The sequence below is a fragment of the Eubalaena glacialis genome, chromosome 14 (genome assembly GCF_028564815.1).
Source record: "Eubalaena glacialis isolate mEubGla1 chromosome 14, mEubGla1.1.hap2.+ XY, whole genome shotgun sequence".
Lineage (NCBI taxonomy): Eukaryota > Metazoa > Chordata > Mammalia > Artiodactyla > Balaenidae > Eubalaena > Eubalaena glacialis.
Window position 1 is genome coordinate 89,591,763 of NC_083729.1, and position 19,732 is coordinate 89,611,494.

Genomic DNA, 19,732 nt, shown 5'->3' on the forward strand with positions numbered 1-19,732 from the left:
TTCAGAGAAGCAAAGGTTCCTGAGTTTGCACTCTAGTTTTTTTCCCCACCGTCCCTTTTTATTTATTTAAGATTTATTTTTCTTGAGGTAACATTCGTTTAATGTAAGTTTCATAGGTACAACGTATTTCTACTTCTGGACAACCTACAGCGTGCTCACCACCAAAACTTTAGTTTCCATCCATCACCATACATTTGGCTCCCTTTACTCATTTTGCCCTCCCTGCACCTCCCCCTCTGGTAACCACTGCTCTGCTCATTGACCCAGTGGGTGTTCACAGCATGCTCTCCACCATATATTTGTGATTTTTCCTGCTTTCTTCTGGTAGTTGATTTCTAATTTCATACAATTGTGATTGGAAAAGATGCTTGATAGGATTTCTTAATAAATCTTAATAAATAATAAATAAATAATAAATCTTAATAAATAATAAATAAATAAATAAATCTTAATAAATCTTAAATTTATTGAGACTTGTTTTGTGTCCCAACACATAATCTAACCTTGAGAATGTACCATGTGTGTTGAGAAGAACGTGTGTTCTCCTGCATTTGCATGGAATGTTCTGTAATAAGAGAGTTAAAATTCTTAGTCCCTTTACAACATGTAAGCTAATATTCTAAGAAGATAATATGTATCGCTAGCTAGTGAACCTGAATTCGAAGTCTCCTGCTACATATCTCTACGTTCCCATTGAACTGAAGGACTCTGGACTGCTCTGCCTGGGAGAGAAGAGGGCTTGGGGCTGATACTCTCACCGTGAAAGGGTTGTGTGTGTTCTTACCCCTTCCGCTGTGTCTTTTATCACTAGATGTAGCCACCACAGTGGAAACCAGCATCCAGAAGAGCAGGCGGCACATCTTCATCCTGACTCCTGAGGTCACGCACAGCAAGGAGTTCACCTACGAGTGGGAGATTGCCTTGCACAACACCCTCATCCAGAACGACTCCAAGGCCATCCTTATTGAAATGGAGGCTCTGTGCCCGCCCAGCGGACTGCAGTTCGGGGAGCTTCAGGACTCCCTCAAGCATCTCGTCGAAGTGCAGGGGACCATCAAGTGGAGGGAGGACCTCGTGGCCAACAAACAGTCCCTGAATTCCAAGTTCTGGAAGCACATAAGGTACCACATGCCGGTGCCAAGCAAACTTCCAAGAAAGACTCCCTGCTCGGCATCCTCGAGCGCCCAGGGGCAGCAGTGCTTGCTTTGATGGCTAACGCACTGCGTTTGGGGGATCCAAATCCCTCCCAGCTGGGTCACGCAGCTGTACCAGACGCTGGGGGCTGAGGCTCCAGAAATAGGAGTATCGAGGGTATTCAGACCTCAGATTTCATGCACTGACTTTACTTCCATTTCCCTGGTTCTGGCTGGATGCAAAATACCCTGAGATTTTCATCCTCAAGCTCCCTGTCTCCACCTCACATCCCCTCCCTCGTCTCCCGTGGCTGGTCTTTCTCAATCGTGGCCCAGCATCTTCTTACTACTCTTCCCCTCTCTCTCTCGTTCTCTCTCTCCTTATTCCTTGTCGATATTCTACATTTTGAACATCAAACTGAAAGTTTTAGAGTTAAATTTTCATGTGATCTTGAACACTCAGATCCCTTCAAGCAGAACGCTGGTACTAAATCTTGTTCCCAATGCCAGAATGTGTTAGATTTTATTTGATCAGATGCTTAAGTTTTATCATATCAATACTGTCCATTTGGTTGGAGTACCTTACCCAATTACCCAATTATCATTATATTTAAGTTTTTTTAATTCTAAAATTTCTTTCATATATTTTTATTCTCTTTAGAAATATCTTTTCTCATGGTACAAGTTATAAAAGAACAGAAAGTATGAAAGAAAAAATAACAGAAATTATTCATAAATCCATCATCCTAAGATGATGACTTTCAAACATTTTGGTAAATTTGCATTTTAAGAAATTTTAATTTATACTTAGATATACCATTTATATAGCTGAGATTACACAGCATGTAGTTTTTACATTTTTATCTACTTAAAATCATAATAAGAGCATTTGACAAGTCATTTAAATTTTAACGTTTTAAAATATTCATAGTGTTCCCCCTCATGGTTGTGCTACAGGTGACACACCTGATTACTTATTGTTGGATATTTAAGTTGTGTCCAATTTAAATAGTCATCATTATAAGTAATTCTGCAGTGGCCATATCATTATACTTTATATCTTCCAATTGAAACAATTTTTTTTTAATTTGAGAAACTTTTTTAAATTTAATTTTTTAAAATGTTTTTTAATTTGAGAAACAAATTAAATTTGTTGTAACATTTCCATGAAATAAGTAGGGCATTTTGGCAGAAGTGTTTTAGTAAAACTGAAGTTAATTTGCACAGTCAAGGCCACTCCCATCAGTTCCTTGGAGTTCGCACACCCTCGGGGCCCTCAGAGCCCACCAGAGCTAAGGCTGAGGGACCCTCAGACTGGGAGTCCTGTCAGAGCTCAGATTTTGCAAGTGGATGGAGGTCCTATCCTCAACTGAGCTGCTTAGTAAAGTGTATGATTTTATATTTAACTGAACAAGAAAACTGAACTACAGACTTTTGACAGGGAGTGTAATCTTGAACTCCCTGTTATTTAATACCTTACAGAATCTTGCCTGAAAAGAAGTCATATTTCTGTAAGGCTGTCTAAAGGGTCTGTAGTTACCCATCCCTCTAGGTACCCTATAATCTAAATTTGTACAGCTTGGATTAGGGTTGCCAGATAAAATATAAGACATCAGTTAAAGTTGAATTCAGAGAATGAAATCTCATCTGAAAAGGATCTGAAATCCAAATTTAGCTGGGGGTCTTGTATTTTTATATGCTAAGTCTGGTTACCCTACTCTGGTAGTATTATTGTGCTTTTATGTGGTGATATCTGATTTTGTTGAATTAGTAAAAATTAGCCAATGAAAAAGAGGCTGTAGAGTTGATTGATTAACATCATAGAATTCAGAATCAACAGTCATCCTTTGCTAGCTACGTGACCATGAGCAAGTTACTTAACGTCTCAAAAACTTAGTCACCTTAGGTAAAATGAGAATAATCATATCAAAATCCTTTATTTCTGTGCTAATCAAATGGGAAATAAAATTTAATAAATTTAATAATTGTCTACAGTTGTTAAGACACTTTCTTGTAATCTATATTATATTCCATGTTCTCTCTCAGTCTGGGCCTCTAAGGAATACATTCTCTCCAGATTCACTACCACTTAGAATGACAGAGATATTTTTGATTTATGAACACGGGACATTTTGGAACTGATTTTATTTCCTTCTTTACATTAGCTACTTAAAAGCATAGAGGCAAATCTGGGCTCTTTCTACAGCTAGTATATGGGATATTATAACAGGGAATTTATAATAATCTTTTCCCTGCCTCCGTAATAACTTTGTTTTCAATTTGCCCCATATTTCTTTTTAAAATATATTTTAATTGTCAATAGTATTAGCTCCTTTGCAAGTATTCAACAAATACCTACATTTTCTGGATGTGTGTTGAGTATCACTTTGGGAGGGGTGGGGAGAGGAAGGACTGGGGAGGGAGCTACACAGGTGAGCAAGGCAGCTCCTTATTTACCTACGAGGTTTGGAGCCCACTGTGTGAACTCGGAAGGAAGAGGAAGCCCTTCAGAAAATGCACACAGCGCTGGCCTCGGGAAGAACTCTGACATTTCCCCCTCACTCCTAGTCCTAAACTTACCCTCCACCTCCCAAGCCAGTTGAGCTCCCTGGGCCTCAGTTTCTGCAACTGAAAAGTGGGAGGATGGAGAAGAAGAGCTGTGAGGGCTTTCTCAGCTCCGATAGCCCAGGGTTCCAAGCCCTACACTCACAGAGAGGTTGGGGAACTGCCAGAAGACCTGGCTTCTCATACCAGCAGTGCCACTAACCTCTCTTAGTTTCTTCTTCTTTTTTTTAAACAATTGTTGACCTATTTTATTTTTTTATTTTTAAATCTTTTTAAAATTGTTATTTTATATTGGAGAATAGTTGATTAACAACGTTGTGTTAGTTTCAGGTGTACAGCAAAGCGATTCAGTTATATATATACATGTATCTATTCTTTTTCAAATTCTTTTCCCATTTAGGTTATTACAGAATATTTAGCAGAGCTCCCTGTGCTATACTGTAGGTCCCTGTTGGTTGTCTATTTTAAATATAGTGCTATGTATATGTCAATCCAAAACTCCCAATTTATCCCCTGCACCTTTCCCCTTGGTAACCATAAGTTTCTTTTCTAAGTCTGTGCTTCATCTGTACAGTGAGAGCAATAGATGCTTCACCTTCCACACAAGATCCTGTGAATAAAATGAATTCAGTCAAACTTGTTGAGTGTCTACCATATGATCATGGTGAAAATTCCCGTGAATTATAAAAATCACAAGGAATTATTTTGAATTCAGTCAAACGTGTGTACGATAAAATGCGGCTCCTAAGTTTGATGAGTTGTGACATTCATACCTACCTGTGTAGTTATCACCCCAAACAAGATAGAAATATTTCCTTCACCCCAGAAAGATTCCTCCTGCCATTTCTCAGTCAATCCCTCTCTTTCCTCAAAGGCAAACAATGTTCTGATTTCTATCTCCGTGGATTCGTTTCGTCCGATCTTGGAATTCATATCAATAAAGTCAGCCAGCATTACTTCCACACAACATAGCATTCATGTATCATTCAGGGAAGGTAAAACCTTTTGTACATTTTTTAATTGGTGTTGTTTCCCTTCGTTGTTGATGTGTGGAAATTATTTCTATATTCTGGATACAAGTTCCTTTTCAGAGAGATGTAAGGTGAGAATTTCCTAGGCTTTTACTTATTCATTTTTCAATGGTATTACTGATTGGCAGACATTTAAAATTTTGATGACATCCAATTTATCAAATTTTCTTACAAGGTCAGTGCTTTCTGTGCCCTAAAATTTTTTTTTGCTTGTTCCAAGGTCATGGAGATATTCTCCTATGTATTTTTATAAACTGCTTATGGTTCCAGCTTTTATGTTTAAGTCTATAGTCCATTGTGAATTAATATTTGTATATAGGATGAGGTAAAGGTCAAGGCTCTTTTCTTTTTTCCCCATAGAGATACACAGTTATTTCAGTGACATTTGTGAAAGGCTTTTCATTCCCTATTGAACTCACATGGTGCCTTGGTCAAATATCTATAGACTATATATATATGGGTCTATTATTCTTCTCTCTTTTATTTTCCACTTATATGCTCATGCAAATATCACACTGCCCAGATTACTATTGCCTTATTATAAACCAAGTCAGTGTAATTCCTCTAACTTTGTTCTTTGTTTTTCAAGATTGCTCTGACTATTGTAGATCATTTGCAATTTCATATAAATTTTGGAAACTGTTTCTCAATTTCTTTGAAAATTCCTCCTGTGATTTGGATTGAGACTGTATGAATATATACACTTTATAACCTACAGAGTCTAAAAATGTATAGACTCTATAAACTCTCCAGTTTGTGGAGAATAGATATCTTAACAATGAGTTTCCCAATTCATGAACAAGGTATAGCCCTCCATTCACTGAGGTCTTTCATCTCTCCCAGTAATATCTTGTAGATTTCATAGTAGATACCTTGTACATCTTTCAAAAAATTTCTCCTTTGGTATTTGATTTTTTTATGCTATTGTAAGTGGGTTTTTTTAAAACAAAGCTCATTTTTTCATATTTCTATTACTAGTATATGGAATTACAACTGATTTCTGTATATTTACCTTGTATTCCATGGTCTTGCTAAACTCTGTTATTGTTTCCAACAGGCTTTATTTGTAGATTTCAAAGGGTGATCTACATAAAATTATGCCCTCTGTCAAAACCAGTAGTTTTATTTCTTCCTTTCCAATATTTATGCCTTGTATTTTTATTTCAAAACGATTTCAATTACAAAATGAGTGTCCTAGGTGAGAGCTGACATCCTCATCTTGTGCCCTGTCCTAGGAAAATGCCAAGTGTTTCACTATTTATTATGAAGTTACTTGTAGCTTTCTTATAGGTGCTCTTTATCAGATTAAGAATGGTCCCTTCTAAACACAAAAGACCCCGAATAGCCAAAGCAATCTTGAGAAAGAAAAACGAGGCTGGAGGAATCAGGCTCCCTGGCTTCAGACTATACTACAAAGCTACAGTAATCAAGACAGTATGGTACTGGCACAAAAACAGAAATATAGATCAATGGAACAGGATAGAAAGCCCAGAGATAAACCCACACACATATGGTCACCTTATCTTTGATAAAGGAGGCAAGAATATACAGTGGAGAAAAGACAGCCTCTTCAATAAGTGGTGCTGGGAAAACTGGACAGGTACATGTAAAAGAATGAAATTAGAAGACTCCCTAACACCATACACAAAAATAAGCTCAAAATGGATTAGAGACCTAAATGTAAGGTTAGACACTATCAAATTCTTAGAGGAAACCATAGGCAGAACACTCTATGACACAAAATCACAGCAAGATCCTTTTTGACCCACCTCCTAGAGAAATGGAAATAAAAACAAATGGGAGCTAATGAAACTTAAAAGCTTTTGCACAGCAAAGGAAACCATAAACAAGATGAAAAGACAACCCTCAGAATGGGAGAAAATATTTGCAAATGAAACAACTGACAAAGGATTAATCTCCAAAATATACAAGCAGCTCATGCAGCTCAATATCAAAAAAATAAACAACCCAATCCAAAAATGGGCAGAAGACCTAAATAGACATTTCTCCAAAGGAGATATACAGATTGCCAACAAACACATGAAAGGATGCTCAACATCACTAATCATTAGAGAAATGCAAATCAAAACTACAGTGAGGTATCACCTCACACCAGTCAGAATGGCCATCATCAAAAAATCTACAAACAGTAAATGCTGGAGAGGGTGTGGAGAAAAGGGAAGCCTCTTGCACTGTTGGTGGGAATGTAAATTGATACAGCCACTACGGAGAACAGTATGGAGGTTCCTTAAAAAACTAAAAATAGAACTACCATACGACCCAACAATCCCACTACTGGGCATACACCCTGAGAAAACCATAATTCAAAAAGAGTCATATACCAAAATGTTCATTGCAGCTCTGTTTACAATAGCCAGGACATGGAAGCAACCTAAGTGTCCATCATCGGATGAATGGATAAAGAAGATGTGGCACATATATACAATGGAATATTAGTCAGCCATAAAAAGAAACGAAATTGAGTTATTTGTAGTGAGGTGGATGGACCTAGAGTCTGTCATACAGAGTGAAGTAAGTCAGAAAGAGAAAAGCAAATACCATATGCTAACACATATATATGGAATCTACCAAAAAAAAAAAAAAAGGTCATGAAGAACCTAGGGGCAGGACAGGAATAAAGACGCAGACTTACTAGAGAATGGACTTGAGGACACGGGGAGGGGGAAGGGTAAGCTGGGACGAAGTGAGAGAGTGGCATGGACATATATACACTACCAAAGGTAAAATAGATAGCTAGTGGGAAGCAGCCGCATAGCACAGGGAGATCAGCTCGGTGCTTTGTGACCACCTAGAGGGGTGGGATAGGGAGGGTGGGAGGGAGATGCAAGAAGGAGGAGATATGGGGATATATGTGTATGTATAGCTGATTCACTTTGTTATACAGCAGAGACTAACACAACATTGTAAAGCAATTACACTCCAATAAAGATGTTAAAAAAAAGAATGGCCCCTTCTAGTCTCAGTTTCTCAGGTGTTATTAATCAAGAAAGGGTGTTGACGAGTGCAAGATGCTTTTTAATTGCATTTATTGAGATACTTATACGATTTTTCTCTTTTATTATGTGGTGAATGACTTTGATTGGATAAAAAGAATGAAATTCACTCTCATTAAACCTTTTCGCTGTCTGCTGTGGGTTTCATTTTTCATTTTTGTTTGAAAGGTCCAATCACAGACCGGCCTAAAAATGTATCCTGAGTTCCACCACACCATAAAAACTTAGGAACACGCTTTCTCCACTGGCCTCCTTTTCTTCTAACCAATTTAAAATCTCAATTTAACACCTCTGCGCCCCTCTTCTACTTCCCAATGGCGAACCACCCACCCCTCAGGCTAAGCAGAAGGCCTTAGGACGGAGCCAGGACCCCAGGGCTGGAGCCACAAGTCCTCCGCACCTTTGGTTGGCCTCGGGGGGGCCGCCCGGTGGAGTTGGGACGACTCCTCGGCCTCCGTCGTGTCCCCAGCCGGCCCCAGCCCCTTCCCCCAAGCGCAGATGCTGTCCCTCCGCCAGGCCGGGGCTGACAACCTCCTCACCTGGCTCTGGTCCCGGCTGCCCCGCCGCCCGGGGGTTGCGTAGGAGCCGCCCAGGAGCGCCCCCTCCTGGCCCCGCGGGTCGCCCGGCCACCGCCCACGACCCGCCAGCTCCCAGGACCCAGGCGCGCCGCCCCCGGCCGCAGCCTCCTCGGCCCCCGGCAAGGTGCCGGGTTTTCCAGCTGCGCGCCTTCGCCCCCGCGAGCGAGCCGCTCCCGGAACGCACGGGCGGCGCGCCCAGCCGGAGACGCCAGTACCAGGAGCGCCGCGAGGAGCGCGCACGCCGGCCCGGAGCGCCCCCATTGAGGAGCATCCCCGGCCTGGGTACCCGGAGCGCCGCGAGGAGCGCGCACGCCGCCCCGGAGCGCCCGGGACCCGAAACACCCAGGACCAGGAACGCCCCCGCGGAGGAGCATCCTTAGCCTGGGAGCGGGCCGGATCCGTGGCACCCCCAGACCGGAAGCACTCCGGGGCCGGAGCGCCCCCACGGAGGAGCCGGAGTGGGAGGACCCCGACCGAGAACAAACCCCGTCAAGGAGCGTCCCAGACCCAGGACACAGCCCAGGCCGCGGGGCCGGGAGCAGCGGCGCACCCGCGGCCTCGGCCAGCAGAGTTTTGCCAGACGCTTTTTCTTTCTTCAGACTTTCTGTTCCTCTTTTTTCTTTTTCAGCTTTCTCTGGTTGCCTTATCTGTTGCATTACGCTTGCGGCTCCTCTCCTTTCCGGTTTCGCTCTTTCTCACCTGCCTCGCCATCGGGTGTCAAGGGGGACAGCCGCCCCCTCCCCAGCCTCGGGACGCCTTCTGAAGGTAAGGACAGACCTGCCTCTGCCACCTGCGGCCCCTTCCACTGCCCTCTGCTGCTGGCTGGGGGCAAGGGGCGACCCAGCCTCAGGGGCAGGGATTCTGAAAAATCGGTGAAATATACATGCATATACGTATAGCTATTATATATAATATATATTATTTTAAATAATTAGCATATATGCATACATATGTGTGTACCCACACGAATAATTGGTGATTCAGCATCATCAACTTTCCCTAATAGTGTAGTTTTAGTGGTTAAACCAGTCCCAATTTTTTTCTAGAAAGGTGAGAACAGCTAAAAGAAGTGATAGTTTTCATTTATTAAGTAGTTACTTGTGTCTGACACTTTTAGATGCATGATTTTCGCTTAAGCCTCCTACAGGCCAAATGCAGTATGCTTCTTAAGAGGAGGGGAACCGAGCCCAGAGAGGTTCAGTAGTTTACCCAAGGGCATCCAGCTACTGAGTAACAGATCCCAGATTCACGCCCAGATTTTCGTGATTTCAAAACCTTCGTCTCCATCCTAGGTGCCTCCAGGAGTTAGAAGGCCGGCAGCTGTACTGCGGTTAGCAGACCAACAGATGACTGGGCAGCCCCTTCAGGTACAGGCACCTGAGCTTGCTGTATTACATAACACCCATTTGGTGCCGTGCAGTGCTGGGCTCTGGGGCCCACTTTCCAATCTGAGGGCCTTGGATGGGCCGGGAGGGGGTAAATTTGGAGGAAACTGGGTTTGTGCAGGTTCTGGGCTAGTTGGAGAGCTTCCGTGAGCAGGCAGCCACTGGGCCAAACTGCTAGGACTGCAGGGAGTGTGCAGCTGGAAGTGCGAGGGTGACCCCAGCGGCAGGACCAGCACAGCCATGGGTGGAGGAGGCTGGGGAAGCGTAAGGGTAGCAACAGCAGACATTTGTGTGGCCAGGACTGCGGGACGGGAATGATTCTCCTGGCCTCCCCAAGAGAAACCTATTTCGACATAAATTCTTCCTTAGAGCGGAAGTGTGTGCACGCATATACACGCTTGTACGTGTGCGTGATGTCCAAGATCATTTTCTCTGCTTGGCATTTGATTGTTTTGTCATCTCAAAAGATGAGTGAACAAACACTGTTTGATCATTTCACCCGGTCTAGTCTCAGGTTCCTTGAGAGAAAGAGCTCTGAAGTGGCCTAACAACTCTTAAGTTTCTGTGCATTATTTTTTCTAGAGAACCGTCGCTTTGCTCAGAATGGGGTCTATAAACAGGGCAGTTGGGCAGAACGAGGGGCTCAGGAGATGACCATTCGGATGCTCTGGAGGCGCCTTTGACTGTGTAGCCTTCGGGGCAGAGGGAGTGGTCAGCTTGTATCTGACCCTCACCCAGGGTCACACAATTTTTGGAAGAGAGCCTTTTTCATTTAGAGAAAACTTCATGCCATCGGGTGATTTAGGGAACGTTTGTGAGTTTTCTTGGGGGGTGTGTGTGTGCATGCACATACATACCTACATGTGCACACATACACGTATTCATACATATACATGCACATATACTTATATCTTAATTATTAGGTATTCTTATTAAATATATGTTTAAGATATTTTAAATTTACTTTTAAGTATAGAAGTAAGTCCCCTGGATCAGTGTCTCCTTACCTTGGCTACATATTAGAATCATCTGGAGGATTTTTACAAATCGGTATGCCCAGACTGTATTCCAGACATCTAGGTGAAACCCAGGCATCAATTTTTTTTTTTCAAGCACCAAGCAAGAATGATTGCCCTAGACTTAACATCAGTCGTTAAAACATACTTTGCAAGATGTTATGATTTAAGAAGCATGTCACAGGTAGAAGATTATCTTAATCTTTTAACAATGGATCAGATAATCACGTAAGAGTCCAAACTGTACATATTTTATGAATTTGATGCATTCATTAATTCAGCAAACAAACAAGCAAACAAACATAAGATGATAGTATGTCAGTTGGTGATAAGTGCTAGGAATAAAAGAACAAAACAAAGTGGGAGAGCAAAGACAGAGAGAGGTGTGTGTGTGTGTGCGCGTACGTGCTTGCGCGTGTCGTGCACTCGCTCACATGCTTGTGTGTATTTGCTCTGAAGCAGATGTTAGATTTTCTATGTTACATTTTCCATAGATTGCTCAGGGAGGCCCTGTACAATATAACTGCAGTATCAACCAACTCTAAAGGAAAGACAGGATTTTTAACTAATGATAGATTAGTAATTAGTAGCCATTTGGGAAAAATAAATTAAGTGAGACCCTATCTTCATACCAGACAACAAAGTTAATTGTTAAAGGGTAAAAAATTAAATGCAAAAAGACCCCATTAAGCCATAAAAATGAAGAAAATACAGGTAGGTATCTATCTGACTACTGAGAGCAAAGGAATGTTCTAAATGTTAAAGTTATGGAAAAGTCACAAAACAAAAGAATGATAGGTTTGAGTGCATAAATATAAAATTGTCCATATGTTAAGACATCAGAAGAGGAATTGAAAAGGAAAACTATGCAACAAGTTGAAAAAAAACACTAAAAATTTAAGAACTGGACAAAAAAGCGTAAAAAAATGGAAATAAAATAGCTAAAAAATACATGATTAATATTTTGCCTCATTTATACCAATAGAAATGCAGATTAATAAACCACGAGATACCATTTTACCAATTTAAATACCTACTTAGATTTAAAGAATGAGAGTGCTCAAATGCTTCTGTGGGTATAGGGGAGGGATATTATCTTTCACTGTTGAGGGGTATGAATGATTACATTTCTGGGTGCGGTTTGGTGGTATGCATTTATCATGTTTAAAATGTACCCTTTGACTCATAGACTATACTGCCATGAAGTAGCACCAAGAAAATAATAAGAAATGTAGATAAGTAATAATAGCTTAGTGATATTTATTATTCACCAGTTACTATTTGCCATAGTAACTCATGTAACCTTCACATCAGCTCTGGGAGATAGTATTGTTATTCCCTTTTACGGATAAAGTGTTTGAGGAACAGAGATGGTAAGTGACCAGCCCAATGTTATTCAGCTGGTAAAGAGTAGAAGTCACCAGTCTGGTGCCAGAGGTCATGCTCCAAAAACTGATCTGTACTGCCTTACACGAGAAGATGGTCATGGGGTTATTTTATAGTAAAATACATCTTATAAATTATAATATATCCTCAAGAAGGAATATTGTGTGGCAATTAAAATGATAACAGTATTTTTTGACACAGGAAAATGCTGTTTTATTAAGTAGGAACAGCAGGATATGAGATTATTTAAAATCTTAATTATTTGAAAATATATAGAAAAAGTATAAGACAATGCTAAAGTATTATGCATGTTGAGATTATTTTCTTCTTTTCTATTTTCATGTTATAAGTGTCCTATAATGGGAATATGTTACTTTAGAAATCAAAAAAAAATTTTTTAAAGAAAGGAAGAACAAAAGAAAGAGAAGAAGAAATTTAAAAATTATGAAAAGGCCAAAAAATGGTACCATCATCAAATATAACACTAAAAAAACCCCAAAAATTCCCATACGCAAGAATGTAATATTTATATCCTCCTACATATATTTTATTAATACTTACTAGGATATCTATGACAGATTTTTCTTTTGGAAATGAGTTCCATTATTTAATATCTTAATCTTTTAAATCCACGATAAGTACATTAAAAATTTTATATATACACATACAGAGAGTAGGGCAAGTATCAGCTAATTTGCATACTGGGATCTTAACATGTTTCATATTGAAACTCAGAGTTAACTCATCAGAATGCTGAATAATCTCGTAATAACTTTATCTCTTAGTAAACCTTGATAATTAAAAAAAATCAAACAAAAAAACCCAGCAGTGCCCTTTGCAAGTCTGTGTCGACCTAAAGCAGAGGAAACAACACTTTTCATTCTACCTGAGATAAGAGGATGGAGAGAGTTAATAATAAAGTGCGCGTGTGTGGGGTGGAGGGCTGATTTCAAACCATAGCCATATTCTAATTTGGTTATGAATAGTTGGCACTTTCCATACATACTATCCCTCTGTCTTTACATTATTGATTATTACCTCTCAGAAATTACATCAAAGGCTTGGCGATGTTATTCATAAGGCTTGATGTGAATGGTTTGGCAGTTTAGCCATTAAACTTCACCAACAATTTGGGCATTAACAGTACTCTTGTTTAGTATGGGGGGGCGGTGAGTGACAGTTGGTGAAAGAATTATTTGGGGTTGAGTGGCTACCATGCACCCAGGAAGGCTTCATAAATACTTACTTCAGTACTTTTGGCAGATGGGCGTTCTTATCAACCCCATTTTGGTAATGAGCAAACAGGCTCTGTGACTTCTAAGTAACTTGCCCAACGTTGCACAGCTTGTCAAGACTCAAGCAGGAACGCCAGTCCAGTTGTGTGTGCCCCAGAATCCAAGCTCTTTCCGTCGTGCTGTGCTTCCTCCACCCAGTGGGGCTAGGTGTGTGGTACACAAGGAGCATGTGTTTGTTTATGAAATAGTCAGACTTGGTGTATGAGCCCCAGTGCACCCTTCCTCTACTCTCTCAACTTGTAATTAGTAGAACCAGAGATAGGTTGCAGTAGGTTCAAAATTCAACACAGATTTGCGTTCATTGAGTGGATGTGGATTAGGCATCTGGAGTGTAGGAAACTCCCAGATTTGTGTCTTCATTTCCTAAAATAAACACTAGGGGCATGTGAGTGTAGACACATGCACACACACGCACACACCTTTTCCTCTTAACAAGAATTAATCAGTGCTTACTTTGCAGGAGGCGTTGATTTTAGTGATACAGTGATGAACAAAACAGACTTAGTTCCTAACTTAGTTCTGAAGAAAGATCAATATTTAAAAATTCAGCCCATAAGTGAAGATTGTGATGAACATTTTGGTGGGGTGAGAGGAAAAAAAAGCGGCTAGAACACACACACACACACACACACACACACCTGCATGGGCAGACTGTCCATTCATAGGGTGGTAGATTTTCTGGAAATACTGTTGTCCTCAACTTTGACTTTGGAGGTAAGATTTAGTAGACCAGACCTAAAATACAGCAGGCTCTCTTGTCTTAGAAATTTGCATTATTAGGGATTTCCCCTGGGTGCCCAAATTTATGCCTTGAAATTTTATTAATTCTACATGGCTGGAAGTTCTGAGGAAAACTGGTGACTCTATGAAGGGATATGAAAATTTGCTGGGCTGATTTTTTTAAAGTCTGTATGCCAGAAGACTTTTTAATACCTCCTTCATGAGACAGGTATGCTTTTGTTTGAAAGTCTTGGCTGAACCTGTCTTATTCTGTTTTCCAGAGAAACCATTTGAAGCAGAGTCATAAACATGCATGATAGAGAAATACCCCTGACACTTTTGGTGCTTATGTTTATAAGCACTTCAGGTAAGTAATTATAATCAACCACAAACATACTTCATTGGTCGTCTAGAAGGAATATCAAAGTTTGGCTTATTTATCTAGAGGTGGTTACTGAAGATGTTGGATTTATTAAACTTTGTGGTTTAAAATTTTACTTTAGAAAGTTGCCAACCGTTTGGTATGCCTGGAATAGAGAATAAAAGATTCATAGGACTGGCATCAAGTAGAGACTCATGTGGAGTTACCAATAAAGAAAGGATTCAGCCCTGTGAGTTTATGTAGAGAGAGCAGGAAGTGAAAACTTTTATCCTGAAATACATTTGTCTGAGATGAAAATTTGCTTAGCTTCACGTTATTTGAAACTGAAGCGATCACAGCCATCCTTGTTACTGATTTTTACAAAGTTTTAACACATTGTTTCCTCCCCGAAAGGAAGGCAAAAATTCATCTCATTATCTGGGTAGTGAGGAAAGTGAGTGGGAATACCTTACAGATCTTACAGAAAATATTAGAGTTAGAAGGAATACATAAGAAAGAGTCTGCTCGGACCAGGAAGGCAGGTAGGCTTTGTGTCCGGTGTCAGGTACCGATTTTAATTTATTAGCAGTCACTGCTTGGAGACTCTCGCTGAGAAGGTTCTGAGACCTCAGCGGGGTTCTCTGAAGAAGAGTTCCGTGATTGATTAACGAGGTTCTCCAAAGGCTTTGGAGAAGAAAGAAGGGGCACAATTGTTGATTTGCCTTGATCCGGTATCTGGGGGAAGGGAGACATGAGCGCATGTCCCCTACTTTGAGAATTACTAATGAAGAGATTACAGTTTGGTTATTGATACTTTCAAATAATTCAGGTCCAATATCTGGGTATATTTACTTAAGAGGATCTATGTATCGTTGAGATCCATACAATGCAACACTACCCAGGTGTTAAAGGAAGGAGACAGACCTCTTCTTGTTGATATGGAAGGACCTGTCAGAACAGGTGAGAGTGACCAAGGTGTAGGAAAGTGTGCATCATATGAAAAGGCCCCTTGCTCTAAAGGCCCCTATAGACATAGGCTGATAAACTTGCTCCCAGGTTATAATGAAAACATGCTGCAGGCTCCAAACAGCCATGTAGCCTTTGCTGTAAGGATGCTAAGGTCCCAGCTCTCTGTCCTTTGAGGTATTTGAAGAGCACCTTTTGTGAAGGGGTCTCTCTAGGCAGACATGACAATATTTTACGTGTCAGATTCATTTAGCTGAAGTTAGATGACATCCTGTTATTGCCCAAACTCAAGACAATTCCAAACCCAGACACCATTGCAGAGGCTATAGGCTCTTGACCCTACTGGATTCTGGTGCTCCATTCATGTAAGATGGGGAGGGTGTTCTGGGCCATCCATACACCTTGAACTCCACTCATTTCTCCAATCAAAAGCCATTTCAAATCAACAAAGCCTGCAATGTTAAATGTAAGATTAAATCTCTGAAGCCATTAGCTGCCTGGGGAATATGAACTTTCAACTGCCAACCATGCACCCTGGAGAGTATGAATTCCAGGCTAGGTTTCTTTAAGTGATAACTGTCCCCAAAGAGGAATAAGTGCCTATGTCTGTACAAACACAGGCACAGGGATTCATAGAAGCTTTTTTTTTTCATGGATTTTTATTGGAGTATAGTTGATTTACAATGTTGTGTTAGTTTCTGCTGTACAGCAAAGTGAATCAGTTATACATATACATATATCCACTCATTTTTGGATTCTATTCCCATATAGGTCATTACAGAGTACTGAGTAGAGTTCACTGTGCTATACAGTAGGTTCTTATTAGTTATCTATTTTATATATAGTAGTGTTAGTATGTCAAACCCAGTCTCCCAATTTATCCCTCGCCCCCACCTTTCCCCTTTGGTAATCATGTTTGTTTTCTACACCTGTGACTCTATTTCTATTTTTTTTTCTTAAATATGTTCATTTGTACCATTTTTTTTAGATTCCACATATAAGCTATATCATCTGAGATTTTTCTTTCTGTGTCTGACTTACTTCACTCAGTATGACTATCTCTAGGCCCATCCATGTCGCTGCAAATGGCATTATTTTGTTCTTTTTTATGGCTGAGTAATATTCCACTGTATATATGTACCACATCTTCTTTATCCATTCCTCCATTGATGGACATTTAGGTTGCTTCCATGTCCTGGCTATTGTAAGTAGTGCTGCAGTGAACACTGGGGTGCATGTATCCTTTTGACTTATGGTTTTCTCCAGATATATGCCCAGGAGTGGGATTGCTGGATCATATCGTAGCTCTCATAGAAGCTTTTTCATGATTGACCAAAACCTCGAAATCACCCAAATGTTCAACACCAATAGAATGGATAAATAAATTGTCAAATACTAACACAATGAGATACTACATAACCATGGAAAAAAGAACAAATCATCACTACCTGCAGCAATATGATTGCCCATCATAGACATAATGGTGTACGAAAAGTCCAGACACAATAGAGCACATAATGTATGATTTTTGCACTTTGCTATATGTAGATTATATCTCTAAAACTAGAAAATAAATCAAGCTGTTAATGACCTAACATCCTTTTAGATGTCAATTAAAACTAACACCCACATTTACACATGCATCACACCTTCTAAGCTGAAGTCCTGAATTGTAAGGTAAAGATTTAATAACAACCACCAGATGCAAGGCTGATGTTCATTAAATGTTGTGCTTCCAGGTAGGTTTGACAGCCATGTTTTCAAAGAGTGTTTTTGCCATTAGAGCCACTTCCTCTCTACCTTGTGGTTAACAACCTTGTGGTTAAAACCAGACAGTTGCTTTGAGAAATAAACCCTGACTATAGAGAAAGCATGTTCTCTGTGGCCTCAGAGAATTGCTCTGTTCAGTTTAAGAGTTCTTATTCTCAAAATACAGTCAAAGGTTGTTGCCGGAAGACAGGATACAGGGAAGGTCCATTCACACTGACTTTGAACTGTTGGAAGTGAAGAAGGAGGGGAATGACGACCCTGTACAACACAAAGGATCAGATAAATTTCTAAAGCCAGAGTATCTGGGTTAGTTGAGAAAGAGGGAAGAAGAGAGAGAGAGAGAGAGAGATCTCAGAAAGAGGAAGTGACAGATACCCAGATTTGGAGTGAGTCAATATGAATTAATTATCAGTATGAATTGTATGCATCATGTATTGAGTATCCACATGGTAACCTAGAGAGGTAATGGATTTATACACACATAGGCGCACCTTTAACCATCCCCACGTCTGCCCGGGGAATGGTTAGGTAGAGTGGTTGAGAACAAGACCGGTGAGACCTCTGACGATACAAGTGGAAAACTCTGAGGTCTCTAGGTTTCTATTTTTATTTTCCTTGGAGATTCCTCAGCTAGGGATGTTTTGGGGTAGGTGTGGCGACACTGTGACTTTGGTGGCTTTCCTTAAGAGGAAGTTGTAATGTGTAACATTTCTTTTAAAAGATTACAGTGCATTTATGTGTCTTCTAGCTTTGGTACGTTAAGTTCTGGTATCTTCCTGTTTGGGAGAAGCTGTTGGAAGGTTATTCTGTCTTCGTTTATATTCTGAAAGTGCCTTAGTGTTCGAAAGATTGACCTCCTGTTTCTTAGTGTTGGAAAGATTGACCCTAAAATAAAAGAATCCACAAAAATGAGACATTGAGATTTTTCAGGATGTTACTAGCCCCGCTTCTTCACCTAATGCATTAGGGAAAAAAATTTACCTTTGTCATTCTGTTTTTATTTTTTTCTTTTACTTTGCTAATCTTTAGAAGAAACTTGTACCTCACGTCTTCACATTACTGCAGTTGAAGGGGAACCTTTCTATCTGAAGTATTGCTCATCTTCATCTGAGCGTGAGAATAAAACAGCCACCATAAAATGGTACAAAAATGAATCGCATGGACCCCTTGAGCTGAGCTTGAGTAGTTCACCCAGAATTATTTTGCTCGATTATGTTTTGGAGTTTTGGCCAGTTCATTTGAATGACAGCGGATCTTACTCTATCCGAATGGGGTGAGTATACCTTCTCTTTGTGTTGACGTATTTCATAGCACTCTTGGACTTTGTTCAGCAAATCAAATATACAGTAATCGGGAAGGTCAGATAATCCATCCATTTTCTTCTCCCTACTCTTCCTACAACATGAAATAAATACTTCATTCTTGAAAAATTAAATTAAATACTGCCCTGTGTTTATTTTCTTAGTAATCATAATGAAAGGAGATGACCTTAATATGATTTACTTTTAGGTGATCCTTGCCAAAGATAAGTGAGGACTGAATGAAATTCATTTTTAAATTCAGCTGCTTCTGTTGCCTAGAGCTGCCGGTCAAAGGAAATAAATGGCGAGGGCTTCGTAGTGTTAGGAGCAGGTAATGAAGGAGGGCAGTGTCAGCTTCCTGGGTGGTAACCTCAAGCTGGGGAGATGGGTTGGAATTGGCGTAGACACATCCTAATCCAGTTTTCAGGGGTTTGTTCAGAGCCAGGTGGCGGTACTGGTGAAAGACGTGTGTGTCAGCCAATCACAAATTTATAGCCAGGGACAGTGAGAGAGGGGGCACCGAAAGGGCTTTGCACAGGCTTCTCAGGCTAACCCTAGAGTCTTCCAGGATATTCGTAGTCAAGAATCCTAAATTCTGTGAAATGACGGCAACCCACTGAATGTGTCCATGATTATTACTGAACTTGGTTCTCTTTATACTTTATTTGGTGAGATGGGGAAGGAGTAACTGGGGCAAGAAATCTTCTATGTGATGAACCGTTAGTGAGAACATTGATGGCATAGTGTTTATCCAGTACATTTGTGATGTTGTGTCTGTACTTATGTATGTGTGTATGTATGTGTGTATTTTTTTTTAATTTTATTTATTTATTTATGGCTGTGTTGGGTCTTCGTTTCTGTGCGAGGGCTTTCTCTAGTTGCGGCAAGCGGGGGCCACTCTTCATCGCCGTGCGCGGGCCTCTCACTATCGCGGCCTCTCTTGTTGCGGAGCACAGGCTCCAGACACGCAGGCTCAGTAGTTGTGGCTCACGGGCCTAGTTGCTCCGCGGCATGTGGGATCTTCCCAGACCAGGGCTCGAACCCGTGTCCCCTGCATTGGCAGGCAGACTCTCAACCACTGCGCCACCAGGGAAGCCTGTATGTGTGTATTTTTATCGAGATTTGAGACTGACCTGTAGAAACTAGCTCAGGGCCAGGTGAGGGGTGAGGGAGGGTGTGCTGCCAGATGTAGTCGATTTCTTTCACGAGTG

The 19,732-nt window shown here is 40.6% G+C and overlaps 1 protein-coding gene across 4 annotated transcripts in view; it reads left to right on the forward strand.

The window, feature by feature from the left end:
* The first annotated feature begins 14,432 nt into the window (after positions 1–14,432).
* The window catches only part of IL18R1 (interleukin 18 receptor 1), a 31,955-nt gene continuing 26,655 nt past the window's right edge, over positions 14,433–19,732 (forward strand). For 2 of the 4 annotated variants that reach the window (XM_061211226.1, XM_061211227.1), the window contains exons 1-2: positions 14,433–14,490; positions 18,250–18,493. In XM_061211226.1, the coding sequence (XP_061067209.1) occupies positions 14,433–14,490; positions 18,250–18,493 (302 nt within the window). The remainder of the gene's footprint in view (positions 14,491–18,249; positions 18,494–19,732) is intronic. The other 2 variants (XM_061211228.1, XM_061211229.1) reach the window with 1 other exon arrangement.